The following is a 20356-nucleotide window of genomic DNA, read 5'->3' as shown; positions in this document are numbered from 1 at the left end:
TGTTCTGTTTGAATAGAAGATACTTCTTTAGTAATGCATTTGGGGAAAATTACAGGAAGTACAGGAAACATTCCCAGTATCTCTACCCCATGCACAATCCTTTCTGTGACTAATGTATTGTGATATATTATTGTTCTTTGTACATTGTGGGAAAAAACAAGATGCTGAGAACCACCACCAGAAAAATTCATTTTAGTCATGGACCACTGTAAAATGCAAGCAGGAAAAATTACATCCATCTCACATCTCCATTAAAAGTTACAACTGACAGGAGATAACTAAAACTTCAGTACTGCTAGCACAATACTGTAAAATTCAAACGCTAAAGTATCTCATTTTTAAAAAATATTAATACTAAAATTATAGACTAAAGCGTGGCCTCTGAAGGCCAGAAAAAAGATGTAAAAAAGATTTTTAAAAGAAAATCTCAGTGAGTTTACCCATGCCAGTATCCTTTTTTCTTTTTGAGAATTTTCAGTTGTTGCTAGGCAAAATCTAGTTATGTTGTATGTAATACTCTTACTTATTTTAGAGAATAAAATGAAGAGGAAAACATTCATTAAAACCTATAACACACATCATCAATAAAAGAAGAATGGTACTGAAAAAATGTTTTTGTTGTAGTAAATTGAAAAACATTTTATGGGAAGTTAAACACTGATAATCATAATTTTAAAAATCGGTAAAATTCTTTAAATATATTATATGTAAAACCATTTTTAAATGTATCTTACTACATACTTTTAGGAAAATATAAAGCATGTCTTAGAACAGATAGAAGATAATGAAAGAAGAATGGAGAAGCTTGTGGAATACAGTAGGACATGCTTGTACGTATTTATAGCATTTATTAAAATTAATAATTTCCTGCACTAAAACAAGCTTTTTAGATGCAAATCTTGCTAAAGTTCATTTCGTTTTCTATATTACTTACATATTTGTCCAAATGGATTATTCAAGAACATAGCATAAACTAAGATCTGTATGTTTGGTATATCCTCAGAAGTTTTGGGCTTAGTATAATAATGTTACATAATATATGATCTACCTCCTTCGGGTTATTTATCTAAGTATGCACTAATTTCTCAAAACTCATCTGAATTTGGGTCTTGCAAACTAAGAGCGCTTGACTTATAGGCATTGGCCATCAGAATTTATGCTAACTTTATTTGACATTAAATTATTTGTCCAAGTCTTTATTTGTTTTTCCACTTTTTGGCTTAAATTGAAGGGAATCTTTAGAAGAAAAAAAGCAAGAAGAAGAAATACTGACAAATGAGATTCAAACTTCAAAGATCAGAATAGGCAAAATAAATGAAGAACTGAGTAAAGTTATTAGTGATTTGCAGAATGCTAGAATTGATGTCCATGAAGGGAAACGCCAGCAGAAGAGGGCAGAAAATTTGGAGAGCCTCAAAAGATTATATCCTGATTTTGTGGTAATTAAATAGATTAATTATTTTAATTTCACTTCATTTACAAATAGATAACTCTTTTAATAGTACATTCTACTTGGTTATTTTGTAATACTGAACACTAGTAAAAAAACAAGCTCAATGCCATGGGGATAATAAATGCAGACAGATTAATAATATTTTTCAATATGAGTTTAAACCAGGTTTCCCAAAGGGGTCAGTACTGATTCTCAAAGGTTGATGGAACAATTCAAAAAGGGATGATGATGATGATGATGATGATGATGATGATGTTGTTTCATTGCACAATCAACCAGATGTTCAGACTGGATTTGGCATTTTTATCCATCTATCAAGTCCTTCCCCAAGGACTTGGGATGGACCGATGTTAAAGGTATCATCACAGGATGTAAGCTATTCCAAGAAAAGCTGCCTTTTGTGCTTGATTGATAGTGATTTTGTTAATGCCATTGGTTTTTAAATAGTGGCTGCAGTTGTTTGTCATAATATTATTCATGGAACTATTAGTTAAAGTATTTCTTAAATTATTTTCATATAATAAATGTTTGAGGATAGATTAAACAAACTGAAGCTTCATGAAGGGGTTAATGAGCTGATGAGTTTCGGAGGTCCTAGTTTAAACAAGCAAACCTTAAAGCAATTGACATCCATTTTTAATTATTATTTTTTAATGTACAAACATATATATACTACATACTCACTAGATGCTAACAATTCACAATTATAAAAATATAAATAGATCTGTTGTGAATTAAATACTATTAAAACACTATATATTTACTGTTGCCTAATTAACTTTACCCATTCTAAATAAGTTACCTTCCTAAAGATGGGACCACCCTGACCTGGGGCAGCAGACTATTCCAAATTGAGGGAGCTTTGAGTATCTGAAACCCCAACCTCTTGGGGGAAACTCATGGCACTTGCTATGGTTAGGAGATATTAAGTCTTGTGTCCATTAAGTGTTGATTCACTGAATCCAGTTGGAAGAGCTTCTGGGCCATCTGGAAGAGCAGCCCACATAGAGCAAATTGCAGTCATCTCACACAAAGATGTGGAAGGACTTTGGGCCAGGAAGGCCTAAAATTGACAGATGAGTTGAAATTAATCAAGGGCTTTATTGGGCACAGCTTCCTGTTGCTACTGAAGCAGGAACTGCTAAGAATGTGTAACTGCTCCTTCATAACTATGTGGAAGTGCTGGGCTCCATCTTGCTGGGATTCAGACTCTGTTCCATACCAGTCAGTCTCTTGCAGCCTCCAGGTACTGAGTCAAAACCCCCACTGCATCTCCTCCTTGGCATGCAGTGGAGAAATACAGCTGGATATCATCATCATACTGTTGATATCTCACTCAGCCCCTCCCCTTGGTCTTAGAAGCACCAAGGCTCAGCAGCTTCACATAAATGTTAAAAGATGCAAGGGAATAATAAGTAGGAAGGCCTTGATAGAGAGAGGGAAAATTCCTTACCAAAACAACAAGGAGGGAAACACTACTTAAGCCCAAACAAGGAGGGAGGGATGCCAGAATGTCTCAGATAGGCACCTCCCTAATTCTTATTGTATAAAAAGAGGACAAAGTAATCCGAGTGGTAAGATTCTATTATGAAGCCAATCTTAGAGTACTTTTAGTCTTAATATGAAGTAATTTATTGGGCTGACTTACATTTCGGGACTAACAAAGTAGTAGAGCAATATTATTTATTTGCTGCATTTCCATACACGTTTATGGGAAGTTCTTGACAGCTGGTATCTACATCAGTTGAAGTAATTTTATGCAAAAAAGTATAAATACAGGCAGTCCTCAACTTACAACCACAATTGAGCCCCAAATTTATGTTTCTAAGTGAGACATTTGTTAAGTGAGTTTTGCCCCATTTTATGACCTTCCTTGCTACAGTTGTTGAATCATTGCAGTTTTTAAGTTAGTAACATAGTTGTTAAGTGAGTCTGTTTTACCCACTGACTTTGCTTGTTAGAAGGTTGCAAAGGATGATCACATGACCCCAGTGCAACCATCATAAATATGAACCAGTTGCCAAGCATCTGAATATTGATCACAGGACTATGGTGATGCTGCAACGGTTGTAAGTGTGAAAAACGGTCATAAGTCACTTTTTTCAGTGATGTTGTAACTTTGGTCACTAAATGAATGTTGAAGGTTGACAATTACTTGTTGCAAATTAGTACACTATTTTTCCTTTAGTTTGGAAGACTCGTAGATTTGTGTCACCCCATCCATAAAAAATACCAGCTTGCTGTCACCAAAGTTTTTGGCAAATATATGACTGCAATTGTTGTGGCCTCAGAAAAGGCAGCTAGAAATTGCATTCGTTTCCTCAAGGAAGAAAGAGCTGAGCCGGAAACGTTCCTTCCTCTGGATTACCTTGAAGTAAGTTGTTTAAAGAAAACATAGTAGCATCTTTTAATTCCAGATCTCACTCAGGATCTTTCATGGAAAGATCATATTTTAAATTTTATTCATTTTTATGTATTCTGACATGAATATAAATAGGCATACTTTGGGTTGCCATTTTATCTCAATAGCTTTGTTTTGATGTCCCTTGTCTAATGTCTATAGGTTTCTCTTTTCTCTTTTAACTCCAAATTGGTTTGTTAATAAAATGGGCATTAGTTTTTCTTAGATGGTTTTGTTTCTTCAAGTGTATTTATTTATTTATTTTTTGCTTTTCTAAAAGAAGGAACTCAAGTCATTTTTCTATGTAGTATGAGATTTACCCACACCTTTTAATATGTAGGTTGAACCAATCAATGAACAGTTAAGAGAAATAAGAGGAGCAAAACTGCTGATAGATGTCATACAAACATCTTTTCCTCCGTTGAAGAAAGTTATTCAGTTTGTCTGTGGAAATGGCCTTGTATGCGAAACAGTAAAGGAAGCGAAACAGTTAGCATTTGATGGCCAACATCGACTGAAAGTAAGTACTAGGCAGCTGAGTTTTAAAATATAGTTTTTAAATGGTCTTTAATAATGGTGTTAGTCAAATAAGCTTTGGCTCTGATGGAACTTTATCATTTGAAGATACAGCTGGAACATAGATTGTCAGGCTGTATCTTTGTACAGCTGAAGTACTGTTCCAGATTTAAATCTCTCCCCTGTTTATTGGCTTTTAGAAATGACAAAGTACTGCTGTTATTCCGAAAAGGTTTCTTCTATTTACTTGCCTAGGAAAGTGGATGCTTTTAATTTTTTACTTTGAAATACTCAGTTTTAATTAGCTTGGATTCAATTCATAATGGACTGAAAAGTTTGGTAGTCCTTAAAATATGTTGTGGCTCTTTAAAAGCATGTAGGCAGTATTTCAAATATACATATAGCCCTTGCTTAGCAAACGTAATTGGGACTGGCAACTCTGTAGCACAGCGACATGCTCACCAAGTGAAGCATCAAATGACATTATGGAGTTATAATGTCACTTCCCATTCAGTTGTTAATTTATTTACTGTTGGTTGTTAAATGATATATCACATGACCATGACTTGCTGCTGCTGACTTCCCCATTGACTCTCAATGTTGAAAATATCGATAGAAGAGAATATTTGTAGCTCAGGGTTGAATTGTGAGGTACTTGGTGCTGTCTGAGCTTGGGTGTTTTTTGCAGATGTTTCTTTACCCAATTAGAAATTTTATCAGTGCTAGAAGGCAATAAGATTTACACTCTTGCAAAGGGAGTAAGATTTGCACTATTAGTTGCTTTCCCTGTCAGTAGTGGGAGTGTGGTTGGTGGTTCCTTGATTAGGCTGTTGTTTACTGTTAGCTTGGTAACAGTAAATTGGTAGTTCCTTGATTGGGGTATTGTTTTCTGCTTGATTGTTAATCTAGGACTAATCTTGGTATTAATTTCTGGTTTTAAAGTGTACAAATGATTATTATGTGTCTGCTGATCTGCAACAATCGTAAATGCCTGCTGATTGTGAAGTGTCTTAAAATTGGTTATGGACCACAGAGACACAGAAGTGTCAACAGTGTATTACTTGTGTCCAGCAAACAATTTAATATAGTGATTAAGGTGCTGGCCTAAAAACCAGCAGATGGTGAATTCTAGGTCTCCCTTAGGTATGTCAGCTCGCTGGTGACTATAGATTAATCACTCTTTGTCAGTCCAACCCATCTCATAGGGTGGTTGTGGAGAAAAGAGGCAAGAATATTAAGTGAGTTCACTGCCTTAAGCTATATATATAAAAGGCAGAACAAAAGGGTGGTAGTAATAAGTATGATGAAAATAACTAATTATCTTTCAAATTTTCTGTTTCTGCTTTTTCTCAATTTTCAGACAGTGGCTCTTGATGGAACTTTGTTTTTGAAATCTGGAATAATTTCTGGGGGCTCAAGCTATCTGAAACTGAAGGCTAAATGTTGGGAAGAAAAAGAAGTAAATGAACTTAAGGAACGAAGGGAGAAGCTAATGGATGAACTAAAGGTAAAGCTAAAAACTTTTATATGTGGCACTATATTCTAATAAAAAAGTCATATAACTATTAAAATTAAATTGTTGATTTTGCATAATTTTTAAATATGGGAATATTTAAACTTTGTATACTTAATAAACAGGTTATTTATTAAGTAGTTTAAGGAAGAGGAACTAATTGAGAATTGAGGGCAGTGGTAGAAGATAAAAGGAAAATACTATGTATGACACAGTCCTTAACTAACAGCTAATCTTCCAGGCTGGAATACATCAGTACAATTAGAACAAAATAGGACTAAGGATCGAATGAAACAGCTTAAATAAATCAAGAATATAATTTCAAAAAGCATCCTAATTTACACAGAGCTCCACTTCCCTAGATGTGTGTTTCTTCTGATTCTCCAACTCTTCTCCAGGTTAAGGCATTTTTCTCATCTGGCAAGATATGCCATTTCCTCCCCAAATGGAAGGCTTAAGAACAAAAATGGAGAGGGAAACATTTCAATTTGAGTGTCTTGGGCTTTGCTGCTCTCTTCCCACTACCTAGATTGACAGTTTTAGGGTTTAATGGATGAACTCTTTCATATCTGGATTTTGTAGGATGTCTTCTACCTCTTTATTACACTGTACAACATCTTTCCATAGATCTTACTGAAAATTAAACACAAGGAAGCTGATTTAAAGCATTTGCAAGCTCAGTGCCAAGGAATTCAAACACGATACAAATATTCACAAAATGAACTAGAGATTCTTAAGAAAAAACGTCTGGCTAATTTCTATAAGGTAGAATCAGGCTTTTAAATTTTCTCATTTGTCTAACTTTTGCCTAAATAATGTATTTTATAATTAAAATGTTTGTTTTTCTTTTTGAAAATCTGTGTAGTATGTTCTAAGTATTGTATTGTTCAGTTAAGTTATTAATTTTTGTTTTAAGTTTTGTAGTATTTTTTTATGATATATTTCTTTAACATTGTTGCTGTGAACTAAAAAACCTCCATATTTGAATAATCATATGAAGTGTTGCAGTAAAAGTTAACTGAATTTGACTTCTGATAATTACACAAACTCTGCCATGTTTGGCATTTCCTCTTCCTGAATGCTTTTTCAACATTTCAATTGAAAAATCTTTGGTTTATAGAATGTTCCTATTAATGTCTGACACCGTTTCGTTCTTTGAAGTCAGTTGTTGACTGGCTCTTGCTACTTAGCTAGGTAAATGAAATTTGACCACTTTAGTAAGCTCTTAATTCAACAGAACTACTAGGAGCAAGCATGTCGATTAAAGTAGCATGTCCAAAATTAGAGGTTTACCCCAACCCTAACAAGAACTCTTGAGTAGGGCGGGGTTGAAAAATAGGGTAAAGCAGGTATGCATCACCCTCTTCTTCATAACAGTTCCTAGCAAGACCTCTCCTAAGATCTGCTGTGTGCCTGCTATCCCAGCCACTCCACAGCTGTAGTCATTGATCTGCCAGTATACTGTATTCCTGTTCAGCTGCCTTTGTTAAGTTCAAAGTCCACTAAACCAAGTTTACTAAATCATGGCCTTGTTAATCAATCAAAGCAGTTAGAATAGTCGGCCATTAAATAAACCTAAATTTTCTTCATGTTTATTTCTCTTCAGGAAAAATCTATGCTGGAAAGTGAAATGGTTAATATACAGTCCCAGTACACCATGCTGAATGAAGGAGTCTTACAAAGAACTGAAAAAACGAATGAGCTTAAAAAACAAATTAATGAGGTATATAAGGTTGTCCATTATAGCAGCACCTGGAATTGTAGCTGGCTAACTTATAGCATTGGTTTGTGGTCTTTCTATTCTAGCTAATAGGTTATATTTTCAAAAAAGAATATTCTTAAATCTAACCATTTTTATGGAATGTAACCTTGAATATGATCCCGTGCATTCTCTTGCAAAGCCTTGAATGAAATTTTATATTGTATCAAATTTAACTTTGGTCATGTTTTTGAAATTAGAAACTAACTTGTTGGATTCCTAGGTGAAATATTCAAATATTATAAAGTAAATAAGGGTTGGAATCCATGTAGTAGTCCAATGACTTATTTTTGTCTTCAAAAGAATATTAAAAACAAATGTTTTCTGTCAGTATAACACTGATATGGAATAGAATATTGTTACTCCTTGGAAACATTGAAAGTAGTAACTGCAGAATGCTCTGAAAGGATAAAATCACAAAGTGGAGTTTAAAATGCAGACAAATTTTTAAAATATTCTTTCTATCCTGCTTTGAGAATTTGTTGTAAACAGAATAAATCTCATTAAGTTTAATAACATTTTCCCAATCATTTTAGCAAGAGTAAGTGGTATTATAACACTTAGTAAATTGAAATTAATGTTTGTATAATGTTGGAAATGTGAGGAAGAATAAATGACACAGAAACCAAACCAGAATTTCCAATGTGAGGAGAAGGAAATGCCACAGAAACCAAACCAGAATTCTTGCATTTGAGATGGTGAAAGACCAGAGCGATTTTGTCAGCTTAAAGAAGAAACCTGTAATAGCAAAATAATTCCCCTATTCCTCTAATAGTTTTTATCTAAAACAATTCTCTTATGCTGGTAAAATTAACATAAAAAGGACGGATTTTAACATTTCTGTGTCTTATTCCATATTACTTTATTACAGAAATGAAGCATTCTTGTTTTTATAAAATATATTTAATTCCTTACTTTGGATGGGGGATGGTATTATAATAGGTGGAAGACAATGTTTTTCATGAATTCTGTGAAGAAATTGGTGTAGAGAACATTCGTGTATATGAAAAAGAACACATACAAAAGCAAGAAGAAGTTGACAACAAGAGGTAAACATTCAGAATTGAAAAAGAATACTCATTTAATAATTTCTTTGTTGAGTGCAATCTTTAATATGTTTCATATCTGGATAGGAAGAGGACGTTCCTGCAAAGATAAAATGTGTGAGTAGAAAAGTGTTTTTTTTAATAAAGTAAGGTAGATGAGAGGAGAAATAAGAGCTTTGGGAAAGAAGTAAAAACAGTTAATATCCTTTAGGTTTGGATAGAACCTTTGCTGAAAGATCTGGATATGTTTGAAATAAGTGCATTTATTATCTATGTAAAATATCCAGCATGCCACGGTCTGCAGCATTTAAATATTTTATAAATTTTAGGAAAGTGTATTCATGAATTTCCTGATAACCATATTACATATTTCTTGTGTGAGAAATAAGAATCCCTATCCTTACTAGTTGACAAAATAAATTGAGTTTACATTGTCTTTTATTTTGCAAAATTGTGTTTGGCTAGATCTGAATTTGAAAACCAGAAGACAAGACTAAACACACAACTTGAGTTTATTAACAGTCTTGTAGAAAAGATGGTAAAGAAAAATAGCGTGCTAAAGGCAGAGATTCAAAAAGAAGAAGCTGAAATAATTCACCTGAAAAAGGTAACATAGTTTTAGTTAAAAATGTAACAGCACTTTTTACTGTAAATTATTAATGATTATAGACACACCAGTAGGACTTTATTATACTGTAAATTAATAAAATAGATTCTAATTTAGTATCGGAATTGTAAAAATGTAAACCTATAGGTGACTCAGTGGCTAAGAGACTGAGCTTCTCGATCAGAAGGTCGGCAGTTCAGCAGTTCAAATACCTAGTGCCAGTAACAGAGTGAGCTCCCGTTACTTGTCTCAGCTTCTGCCAATCTAGCAGTTCGAAAGCACATTAAAAATGCAAGTAAAAAAATAGGGAGCATTTGGTGGGAAGGTAACAGCGCTCTGTGTGCCTTCGGCATTTAATCATGCCGGCCACATGACCACGGAGACGTCTTCTGACTGCGCTGGCTCTTTGGCTTTGAAACGGAGATGAGCACTGCCCCCTAGAGTCAGAAACGACTAGTACGCATGTGCAGGGGAACCTTTACATTTATCTTAAACCTATTTTCTCTATAATTTATCTTAATCAGAAATCTATATATGTTTTTGCTGATTTGTTTATACAAAATTACATGAAATCTGTTTACACTGATTATTTTGCATTCCCTATAAAAAGAAGAGGAGAGTATATACGTTTTGCAGATTATGTTAGCCGCATCCAGCAAGTCCGGATAGCAAGAATGATGGTGGTTGGTGTTTAACAATATCTGGAAGACTTGAGATGCCTCTGTCCCATCTTTAGTACTAACGTATAAGTGTGACTTATGAAATTACTTATAGATGTAAATTATATATTGATAATTAACAATGAAATATGGACATTTTTTACTGAAACTTATGTAAAATTTCATGTAAATATATGCATGTTTGAGAAGTTAGTAATCATGACAAAGTCACAAATGTTGATATTATCATTAATCTGGCATCCTTCATTAGATCGTTTGGTGAAGAACCTGTTTAACAGCTGAGCACTTCTATTTACAAAATAATATGTTTTTCCTATATAGGATGAAGAAAACTTTTTACAAATGGTAAATGAAGTCATGAAAGAATTACAGCAGCTTAGGGAAAGGCAGAATATTAGTAAAATCAATATTGCAAAAGCACAGAGTGAAATTGAAGAATCAAGGAAGGCGTTATTAACTTTAAATAGGTAACTGGTTTTTGTTGGAAAGATAATTAATTTCATCTGAAATGGTCTTGTCAGGCCTGAGTTACAAACCTCTCATATTGCCTTGAACTTTAATTCACCTATTACCGTGATGGCGAACCTATGGCACGTGTGCCACAGGTGGCATGCAGAGCCATTTGTCAGGGCACGCAAGGTTTGCCCTGTCAGCTGGCCAGCTGACTTCGGCCTTCTTTTGAGGCCATTTTTCATCCTCCAGAGGCTTCAGGAGGCTTCCCTGAAGGCTTCTGAGGGCAGAAAACGACACTACAAGCAAACCGGGTTGCTCGTGGGGCCAGTTCTAGCCCTCCGGAGCCTTCAGAGAAGCCTAAAACCAGCCCTACAAGCAAACCGGAAGTCCATTCCTGAACTTCCGGTTTGCCCGTAGGGACAGTTTTTTGTGCTCTGGAGGCTTCAGCAAAGTTACTGAAGCCTCCAGAGGGCCTCCGGGGGGGTGGGAGGCTGTTTTCGCCCTCTCCAGGCTCCTATAAAGCCTCCGGAGCCTGGGGAGGGCGAAAAAGCATGCCAAAAATGGGGGGGGGGGTGCTGGCCGTGCGCGCTGTGGGATCTTGGAGTCCTAGTGGACAACCATTTAAATATGAGCCAGCAGTGTGCAGCAGCTGCCAAAAAAAGCCAACACAGTCCTAGGCTGCATCAACAGAGGGATAGAATCAAGATCACGTGAAGTGTTAATACCACTTTATAATGCCTTGGTAAGGCCACACATGGAATACTGCATTCAGTTCTGGTCGCCACGATGTAAAAAAGATGTGGAGACTCTAGAAAGAGTGCAGAGAAGAGCAGTAAAGATGATGAGGGGATTGGAGACTAAAACATATGAAGAACGGTTGCAGGAACTGGGTATGTTTAGCTTAAGAGAAAGAAGGACTAGGGGAGACATGATAGCATTGTTCCAATATCTCAGGGGTTGCCACAAAGAAGAGGGAGTCAAACTATTCTCCAAGGCACCTGAGGGTAGAACAAGAAGCAATGGGTGGGAACTAATCAAGGAGAGAAGCAACTTAGAACTGAGGAAAAACTTCCTGACAGTTAGAACAATTAATCAGTGGAACAGAAGTTGCCTCCAGAAGTTGTGAATGCCCCAACACTGGAAGTCTTTAAGAAGATGTTGGATAGCTATTTGTCTGAAACGGTATAGGGTTTCCTGCCTAGGTAGGGGGTTGGACTAGAAGACCTCCAAGATCCCTTCCAACTCTACTATTGTATTATTGTATATGCATAGCATGGGTGTGGCAGGCACATGCACGACCCCCCTGCGCTCTGCCCGCTTTTGGCACATGAGCCAAAAAAGGTTCGCCATCATGACCTATAATAATAGATCCTCTTTCGAAAGATGGAGACTAGCACCCACTTCTTGACTTCATATTTCGCATTTTCTCTTAAGATGAAAGTGTAATCCTTTGGAAAATGCTTTAAAATTTACCTGGACACTAATTCAACTTTATTTTTCAGTGATGCAAATTGTAGTGATTAAGATATTTGGAGGGATAAGAAAACTCAGATCTCTGGTAACTCCACCTTATCTTATATATATATCCATAAACTTTTGTACAGCAAAGTAAATTCCCAGGACTCCCATGTCTTAGCAGTGATTCTTCAAAGCACACCTGAATTAATAGAATCCTGGAATAATCTCCTCCACAGCAAGGATCTTAAGAGTTAAATATTTAAAAGCCATTTTGTACTCTATCTTTTGTGTCAAATGTTCTAAGTATTGCTATTTTCTTTATTGATAGTTTCTTTGTTCTATTTTCTTTGTTGCTATTTTCTAAATCTTAAGAGAATCTTAAGAGAAAATTCAAAGCATATACTGTATATTTGTGTCTATTCACACTGTTATGCAACATGCCATTATAATACTTAACGGGAACATTTCCAAATTTCTTTAATTAGCTATGTCTGCATTGGATGCCTGGACCTTTAAAATTGCCTATAAAGCTCTTTAGATAAAATAATGAAAGTTTTGTTGGATTGCAATATTTAGCAGATGAACAAAGCTATATATCTGTGTCTTTAAGAAATAGGAATCACTGGTAAAAATAAATTACTGTAGTCTATGCATAAAATATGTTATTGTATTCTGCATATTTACTGTATGCTTGAATGCTTAAAAAAAACAGAAAAGGAAGGTGAACATTCAATAAATATAAATGAACAATCCCCCGTCTATGTAAATAGATAAATATCTAGATTATATGTTTTGAAGTTTTCAAACTTTTTCAGGCTAGAACTTTTTAATGTTTTTTTTTAACTCTTGGAAACCCTGATCAAGAAGTAAAGATGTACCAATAAAAACTGGCTGCATATAAATGAATCTTATCTCTTATGGAACCTCAGGCAGGTATTTTGCAGGTTAGTGTCAGGCACAAAGAATTGGAACCATCTATGTAGGTTGCAGCATAAATAATTTATTAAAGCCCATATAGAAGAGTCTGGTCAATTAAATTGGTGCTACATAAGAGTTATGGAATTCAAGGGAACATGGACATGAATCTCTTGTGGCAAAGTAAAGACTCTAAACTGAAGATGCATTTTACTCCGCTCCCCAGTTCTGCCTGCTCTTCTCCTACAATTAGTTAATTTCATTTATCTCACTACTGGAATTTCCAATGAGCAATTAATGTCCTGAATTTGGGCAGAAAGTGCTGAAGATCTAGAATGCTGTGTTACATTTAAGATAAATTCTGGTTAAAAGTATAGTTGAAAAGTATTCTGGGACTGTTATCTCTTCTAGCGTTGCATTAGGGCAGGGCTGTCAAACTCTCGGCCTACAGGCCTAATGCGTCACACTCTGCCCATGCCCACACCTGGTTTAGCGAAGGGAGGAAAAGTCTCTTTACGTCATGTGATACCGCCATGACGTCGTGACTTTGACAATCCTGCCTTAGGGTAATTGAATGTTACATGGAAAACTGTCATAATTGTTTTCAAGTTTCAGAAATACCAATGTCACATTTGCCTTTCTTGCTGGCAGAGAGTTAGCAACATTACAAAAGGAAGCAGGAGCTATTGAGACCTCTCTGGAACAGAAGAAATTAGAGAAGCATAACAGGCTTCTTGATTGCAAGCTGCAAGATCTAGGGATAAGCCTTCTTTTGGGATCTCTGGATGAAATTAGTGAAATTGAGGTACAGTAATCTCCTTTGTGGCAGAATCGTTTAGGAAATTGTAAATGTTGAGAATCTGTTTCTAATTGTGTAAGCCAATACAACTGCATCAAACTAGATTTTTAAAAGAACTAGAAAGTGGATATTAATATTGCAAATATGAGAATTAAAGATACCAGAACTGAAGAAGCTTCTTGGTTGAGAAGCAAAATGTCTTCAAGTAAAACATAAAGTCCAGTTGCCTTTTCAAAAAGCACCTTTGGGATGAGAATTAAAGATTGCTCAACTCTTACATACTGATTTTATTTTAACTCTTAAAATTGACTTAACTATTTGATACAGCTGGAGCCTGATACTGAAAGCACAGAAGTCTCTGCAGATATCTATGAAAGAGAGGAGGCACTGCAGATAGACTATAGCAGTGTTAGCGAACATTTAAAGGTAATGTATATTTTTTTCATATATAATATTGATTATAACTCTAAGCAATTTACAACTGTTATTTGCTTAATGACCCATGTGATTCAGACTTGTGATTATATGATTTGCTTAATAATCACTGTAACAAATTGCAAAATTGGTTGCAAAATCTGGTCTGGTCATATTTATGACTGAAATTCCGGTCCCAATTGCAAACATAGGTTGAGTACTACCTGTAATGTATAAAAACATTTTCTGTTCAACTGAATACATTGGCAAAAACACACAACATACTGCTGTGGTTTCCTGTGTGGCCCATAATATCTTTAAAACATCATTTTAATTCAAGATGTGGGAAGTGATATTTCAGTCAAGTATGCTGTGATTTTTATTTAGGACTTCATAAAGAAATCTTGAAAGTGCCTTTCAGTGAATAAGTTTAAACGATCTTGTAGGTTATACTACTTCAGTTTTTTTAAAGCAAGTGTTTTAACTCGCAACCAGACAGTTTCACATCTGGTTTGATTCAGATTCCAAAAGTTGAACTTTACATAGTTAGAATTGGGTAGTTTCAGTATCACGCCTATATAAGATTATTACCAAGAAGCTTTATTTCTCCAGTGAACAGTGAATATAATGTGTTTACAAGGTGCAGTCCTAAAAAAAAATCAATCAAGATGGCCATCATAAGAATACACTTGAAACTCAGCCTGGTTTTATCATATATAAAAAGTAGGCAGAACTTTGATTGCGCCACTGGCTTGACATTTTTTTTCCATATCCTGCAGAAATCCCCAGGGTATAATGGGTAAACTAATAATACAGGGTATGACTTTCAAAAGACGTATTTCAATAGCCATGCTATAATTTGTGTTCTTTTCTGTCTTTAAAATTCTATATTATTTTATCATATTATCTCATGCTATAACTGCTCATAGATCTACTCCACTTACTCTTTACCTTTTAATCAGTCCTTAATGTTTCAGAAATATTTCTTAGTTGTTGTCATCACTAATTGTCTCATTTTACAATTAGGAATTGCAATCGGACAAAGAGATTGAGGCTCACTTAGAACAACTTCAGCAAGAAGTGGCATGTAAAGAAAATGTTTTGTTAAAAACAACAGCACCAAATCTCAAAGCACTGGAGAAGCTTCATATTGTTACAGGCAGATTCCAAGAATCTGTCAATGGTAATTAAACGCTGAACGATTTTCATTAATTATTTGTGGAATGGAGGCACTTTTCTAGCACTTCACTTGGTTTTAGCTCTAATTTGGACTTTTGCTAGTGAATCAAATTTGGGCTCTAGTTCAGTTTAACTTTTTATGTATACATGTATGTTGATAAATATAGATGAGCATATTGTACATTTCAAATGCTTCAGAAAGATCAAGAGTAGAAGCACAAAAAATTATAGTGCCAGCATGTGCATCAGGACACAAATATGTATGCCTTTTTGTTATGTCCCACTGAGTTCACAGCTGTATTGTAATACTGCTGAATAAAGAGAATAGCCACAGTAAATAATATATTCTTTTCAGACAGATGGTTATTTTGAAGGAAGAACAAAAAAAATCAGAACCAAATATTTCCACTTGAGGCTTATTTTTTAATTCTTTTCCTCCATTAAAAAAAATTGCCTATGAATTGAAATAGAATGTATGTTTACATTTTAGAATACCCTATTACACATATTTATAATAGTTATTTTTGGGTTTTCTGATAACTTAAGGTGAGGTAATATATTTACTAATATCAATTCTAATGTTTAATTGCTACATTTTATTCCATTTAATCCTCCATAGCATTTGAAGTCCATAGGAAGGAAGCCAGATTATGTAGGCAAGAATTTGAAAAAGTGAAAAAAAAGAGATACGAGAGATTCAGCCAGTGTTTTGAGCATGTGTCAGTCGCTATTGATCAGATCTACAAGAAACTTTGTAGAAACAACAGCGCTCAGGTTACTATTTCATTAATATTGATTAATTAAAACTAGACATTTGATAATAGATACATCATACATCACTATTAAGAACCTGTTATTAATTTATGTATGCCGTTTCCATACTGGGCAGTATACATGAAAGTTGCTAAAGTGACGTATAAACAATACAATGTAGTTAGAAAATGAAACAACGAATACAGGTTAAACAGTTACATAAAACACCAAGAGGTTTTCAAACTTTAAAACATGAACACCTCAAAATTCAGTAAAACTTTCCTAAGAGGTCTTTTAATGTCTGGAAAAATAAATAAGAAGAGGTCTCATGGTCTCAAAAAAAAAAAAAAAAAAAAGAGAGAGAGAGAGAGAGAGAGCAGGTACTTGAAGAATGGAAGGCATTTCATCACAGAGTTATTACCAAAGAGAGGTTTTTCTCTTGGTAGGAACACTTTGAAGGGTTGCATATAGCCATGGCAAAGTATGGAATGGTTTATTTGGGAGGAGGCAAACTTAATAAATCAATAACATGATTATTCCAGAACATACTTTTAAAAGTACATGCAGGTATTGGGATCCTTAAGAAAGCAGATCTATCTAGTGCAGGTTGAATCCCTTTTCATCATATCTTAAGCTTCAGATCTCTTGCCATTCTGACACCAAACAGTTTTTGCAAATTTATACGGAGAGATAAAATTAGGTATTCTCAGAATTCTGGTGCCACCAAATCCTGAACACCAAACTTCAGATTGTATGTCCTGGTGGAATTGTCTATATAGAGAACATTACACCCCCTGGGGAACTCAAGGCAACAATGACACTGAAGTAGTAGCCCAACTATCTTTTGAGACACTCTCTGCTGCCTCTAGCAAAGAATAGGAAGCTCATTCTAAAACTCAGCTTAACGTCCTCTACTTCTGAATTGAATGAGAAAATGTGTCTTGTAGGCCTTCCTTAGTCCAGAGAATCCCGAAGAACCGTACTTGGGAGGCATCGGCTATAACTGTGTAGCTCCCGGGAAACGATTTATGCCAATGGACAACCTGTCAGGTGGAGAAAAGTCTGTTGCAGCTTTGGCTCTAGTGTTTGCGATGCACAGGTAAGCAAGCTGGATCTTGCTACTGTTTCTGGAAAAGGAAGGTAATATGAGAGGTATCTTTTCTACTAAATTGCTCAGTTCGCTCATGCCTTCTCAGAGCCTCAAACTGTAGAAGGCAGTAATGCACACTCCAAAGATTTCTAACAGAATGAGGCATTTCTTTGTGAGCATATTTTATTTCATTGGCAAGAATGAGCAATCTTGCATAAATTTAAGACAAAATAAAATTTTCCTTCCACCCCTCCCATAATTCAGATTCCTTTTCGTGTGTGCGTGTGTGCTGAGCTTGTTGATCAGATAGGTCGGTGTTTTTTGCTCAATTTTGCCCACCCAGCCCCCAGGAGCACTCTATAAATCTCCTAAAGTCTATCCATGCCCTTTTTTGTGACAAAAACAGCCCGTTTTCACTAAAAATGGCCCGGTTTTTGCTCGTTTTTGGGCCCACCACACCCCAGGAGCACTCTATAAGCCTATTCATGCCCAAAACCCTTTTTTAATTTGCCTCTTCAAAGCCTTGCTGCGTCTTATACTCTGAAAAATACGGTAGTCACTGACATCCATAAAGTGTTTACTGTTTTCCATGCTGGCCAGACAGAAAATTCTGAGAATTTTTTTTTTAGCCAGAGAAAATTCCTTTCTCAAAGAGGGCACAATAGGCAGAGATCAGGAAAAATCTGGAAGTTCTCTTCTTTAAATTTCACTGAAAAGATTTCACATGCCTTTTCCAAACCATATCACAAATTGTAAACCTGATAAACTTGACAATAACTGGAGGAGCACTCAATCTTCAAACTGATTCTGTGTACACATCACTGATTTCCAAATCCAGTTCAGAGGATAATGAGTCATGACTAACTCTTGGAAACATTTCCCCCCAAACTCAGGCAAAAAATAAGCCTCCAATATCTGTTGTTCGACAAAATATTTTTAAGTATTTGTGAGTCAGCTTTCGATGTACTGTAATCAAGTCTTTGTCCTACAAAGCTAAATTATTTACTTGCTTTTGAATTATAAAGGTGGCAGCCTTCAGCCTTCAGTCTTCATTTAACATGAATTGACCTCACTAATTTTTAATAAATCATTTAATTGTGTTTTTTCAGTTTTAGGCCTGCTCCGTTTTTTGTTTTAGATGAAGTTGATGCAGCTTTAGATAACACAAACATTGGAAAAGTAAGTCATCCATTTCTTTGTTTATTGTAGCTATATCCAACATTTATTTGTATAACTCAGGGTGGGGTATATTAGGATCCCACCTCCTATTTGCCCATTAAAATAACTTTGAGATGGGTTGGGATGAGAGAAAGAGAAAGTGGGGGGGGGGGGGGTTGGTCCAAAGTTACCCAGCTCGCTTTCATGCCTAAAGTAGGATTAGAATTGTATCCTAGCCTGCCTATCTCCATCAAGGTCCTCTTCCTTACTCTCTACAAGATATTGACAAACATAGAAATAATGTCAAAGAAACAGTGCCAGATAACATTTATTGCGTTGAGTTATCCAGCGTGGAATTGTCTGTGGTGAGTTGGCCTTGGCCAGATGGGCATGAAGAATACTGTCTTCCTCCAGTAACATCTAGCACAGTGGGCTCTGATTGGCCCCCATCTTTAGAGGCCTGGAAGCATTCCTTCTCAACTCTCAATCCCCCTTCCACCTTTCCTCTTCCTTCTGAGGAGGAATTGCTTTATTTTGGATAGAGCTCCCAATTTAATGTTAAATGTTATTCTGTGTAATCTTGCAGTATATTTTTTTCATGTCAATTACCTATTTGGGAGTTGTACATCACTCAGTTACCTTATAAAGAAACAAATTTTAGTAACTCAGAAATGTTTTTTATCATGGTGCATTCTTCCTCTTCTCTAAATTTAACACATTTAAACCATAAATATGGTAAAGAAAGTTTAAATATATAGTCTATTTTTACATAGTTGCATTTTCAGCCATCTCATACTGTAATGATGTTTTGATGATTTGATTTTTCCCAGCAGTTTATTTACCAATTTATAAAATAAGTTTCCTTGTTAATCATATTGTATTTCATATAACTACCAATTTTCATAGCCATCTCTTTTTTTTCTCCAAAAAGGTATCAAACTTTATTAGGCAGCAATCAGAAGAAAGGTTTCAGATTATAATTATTTCCTTGAAGGAAGAATTCTATTCCAAAGCAGATGTTTTAATTGGAGTCTGCCCTAAAGTAAGTAATGCCTTTGCCCAACTTATTTCACAGATGAAAAAGAGAAACCCTTCAATTAATATCCCTGTATCATTGCAATAAGATAATATGTGCCCAATCTCTCTTCCCTTTTCAGCAAGATGACTTTATGTTTAGTCAGATACTGATCCTCGATCTTACTCGATATCCAGACTCTGAAGAGAATGAAAGGCTGAAATCGAAGAAGAGTTATCTGCTTTAATGCCTGTTGGTTCTACTGAGTTACAGCTCTAGATAAAGTTATATGATTCCTGTTGCAATGGTTAAATGTGTAGTTACTAAATCACTTACTTCAGTTTAAAACAATACCATGAAATACTTAATGTAGAACTGGTAAACTTTCTGTATTAGGTCATTCAAGTGAACGTTGGGGTGAACGTTGATTGTTCATATCTGCAGTACCTGAGACCCAAACTAGAAATTCAAACAAAGGAATAGTAGTACATGTTGTAATAAAAGCAAAAAAGAGGGGATTGAAGAAATTTCTATTGTTTTTCTTCTTGTAGTTTCATCATTAATCTGAAAGATCCTACATACGTACATATTGCCAACACATATAAAACTATCAGAGACTAAAGCAGTAAGATTAAGACTTAAGTACTATATAGGGAAGGGCAGTATAGAAGGCTATAAGGCTTTGGTTGCTTTTGTGTATTAGTTCTGTCTTTTAGTTGTGCACTTTTTATTTGATCAGGGCTTTGGGGTGGTATTAGAAATACCTGCACGTACATCGTATCTGCCTATCATTCTGGTCATTATAGGACAAACTGCCAATTGCGGCATTTCAAGGGAATGCTAATCTAGTTTCAGATGAACATCTATAGACAGTGTGATGTACTGACTGGAGATTTCAATTAATAGTTCTTGATGTAGAATGCCCACTGTATATACTTGCATTTGAAGATTGTTAAATAAAACAATTCTAGCTTTCAGATATCAAGTTTCGTATCTGCTATGAGTCTTTTCTATATGGAGAGCTAAACTTTATTGCAAGCTGGAGTGAAATTTACCATCTAATTTCATATTAACATAAATTTAATTATACCTTAATAGATTTTTATTATATGACATTGCATTGGTAAAGGATGCATTATGCTTTATA

At 35.2% G+C, this 20356-nt stretch overlaps 1 protein-coding gene across 4 annotated transcripts in view; it reads left to right on the top strand.

Moving 5' to 3' along the window:
• SMC1B (structural maintenance of chromosomes 1B) overlaps positions 1–20143 on the top strand; it is a 30161-nt gene extending 10018 nt beyond the window's left edge. For 3 of the 4 annotated variants that reach the window (XM_081958300.1, XM_081958302.1, XM_081958301.1), the window contains exons 9-26: positions 748–830; positions 1232–1439; positions 3642–3827; positions 4195–4374; positions 5731–5877; positions 6511–6648; positions 7490–7606; positions 8585–8691; positions 9154–9295; positions 10297–10442; positions 13453–13606; positions 13928–14026; positions 15041–15197; positions 15813–15967; positions 16894–17045; positions 18146–18215; positions 19126–19236; positions 19352–20143. In XM_081958300.1, the coding sequence (XP_081814426.1) occupies positions 748–830; positions 1232–1439; positions 3642–3827; positions 4195–4374; positions 5731–5877; positions 6511–6648; positions 7490–7606; positions 8585–8691; positions 9154–9295; positions 10297–10442; positions 13453–13606; positions 13928–14026; positions 15041–15197; positions 15813–15967; positions 16894–17045; positions 18146–18215; positions 19126–19236; positions 19352–19456 (2457 nt within the window). In that variant the 3' untranslated portion in view covers positions 19457–20143. Of the gene's footprint in view, positions 1–747; positions 831–1231; positions 1440–3641; positions 3828–4194; positions 4375–5730; positions 5878–6510; positions 6649–7489; positions 7607–8584; positions 8692–9153; positions 9296–10296; positions 10443–13452; positions 13607–13927; positions 14027–15040; positions 15198–15812; positions 15968–16893; positions 17046–18145; positions 18216–19125; positions 19237–19351 lie in introns of those variants that run through there. The other variant, XM_081958303.1, reaches the window with a different exon arrangement.
• The last annotated feature ends 213 nt before the right edge of the window (positions 20144–20356 follow it).

This window comes from Natrix helvetica (assembly GCF_964273705.1).
Source record: "Natrix helvetica genome assembly, chromosome: 6".
NCBI lineage: Eukaryota > Metazoa > Chordata > Lepidosauria > Squamata > Natricidae > Natrix > Natrix helvetica.
Note: the sequence above shows the minus strand (reverse complement) of the source record. Positions and strands in the feature narration are given on the sequence as shown.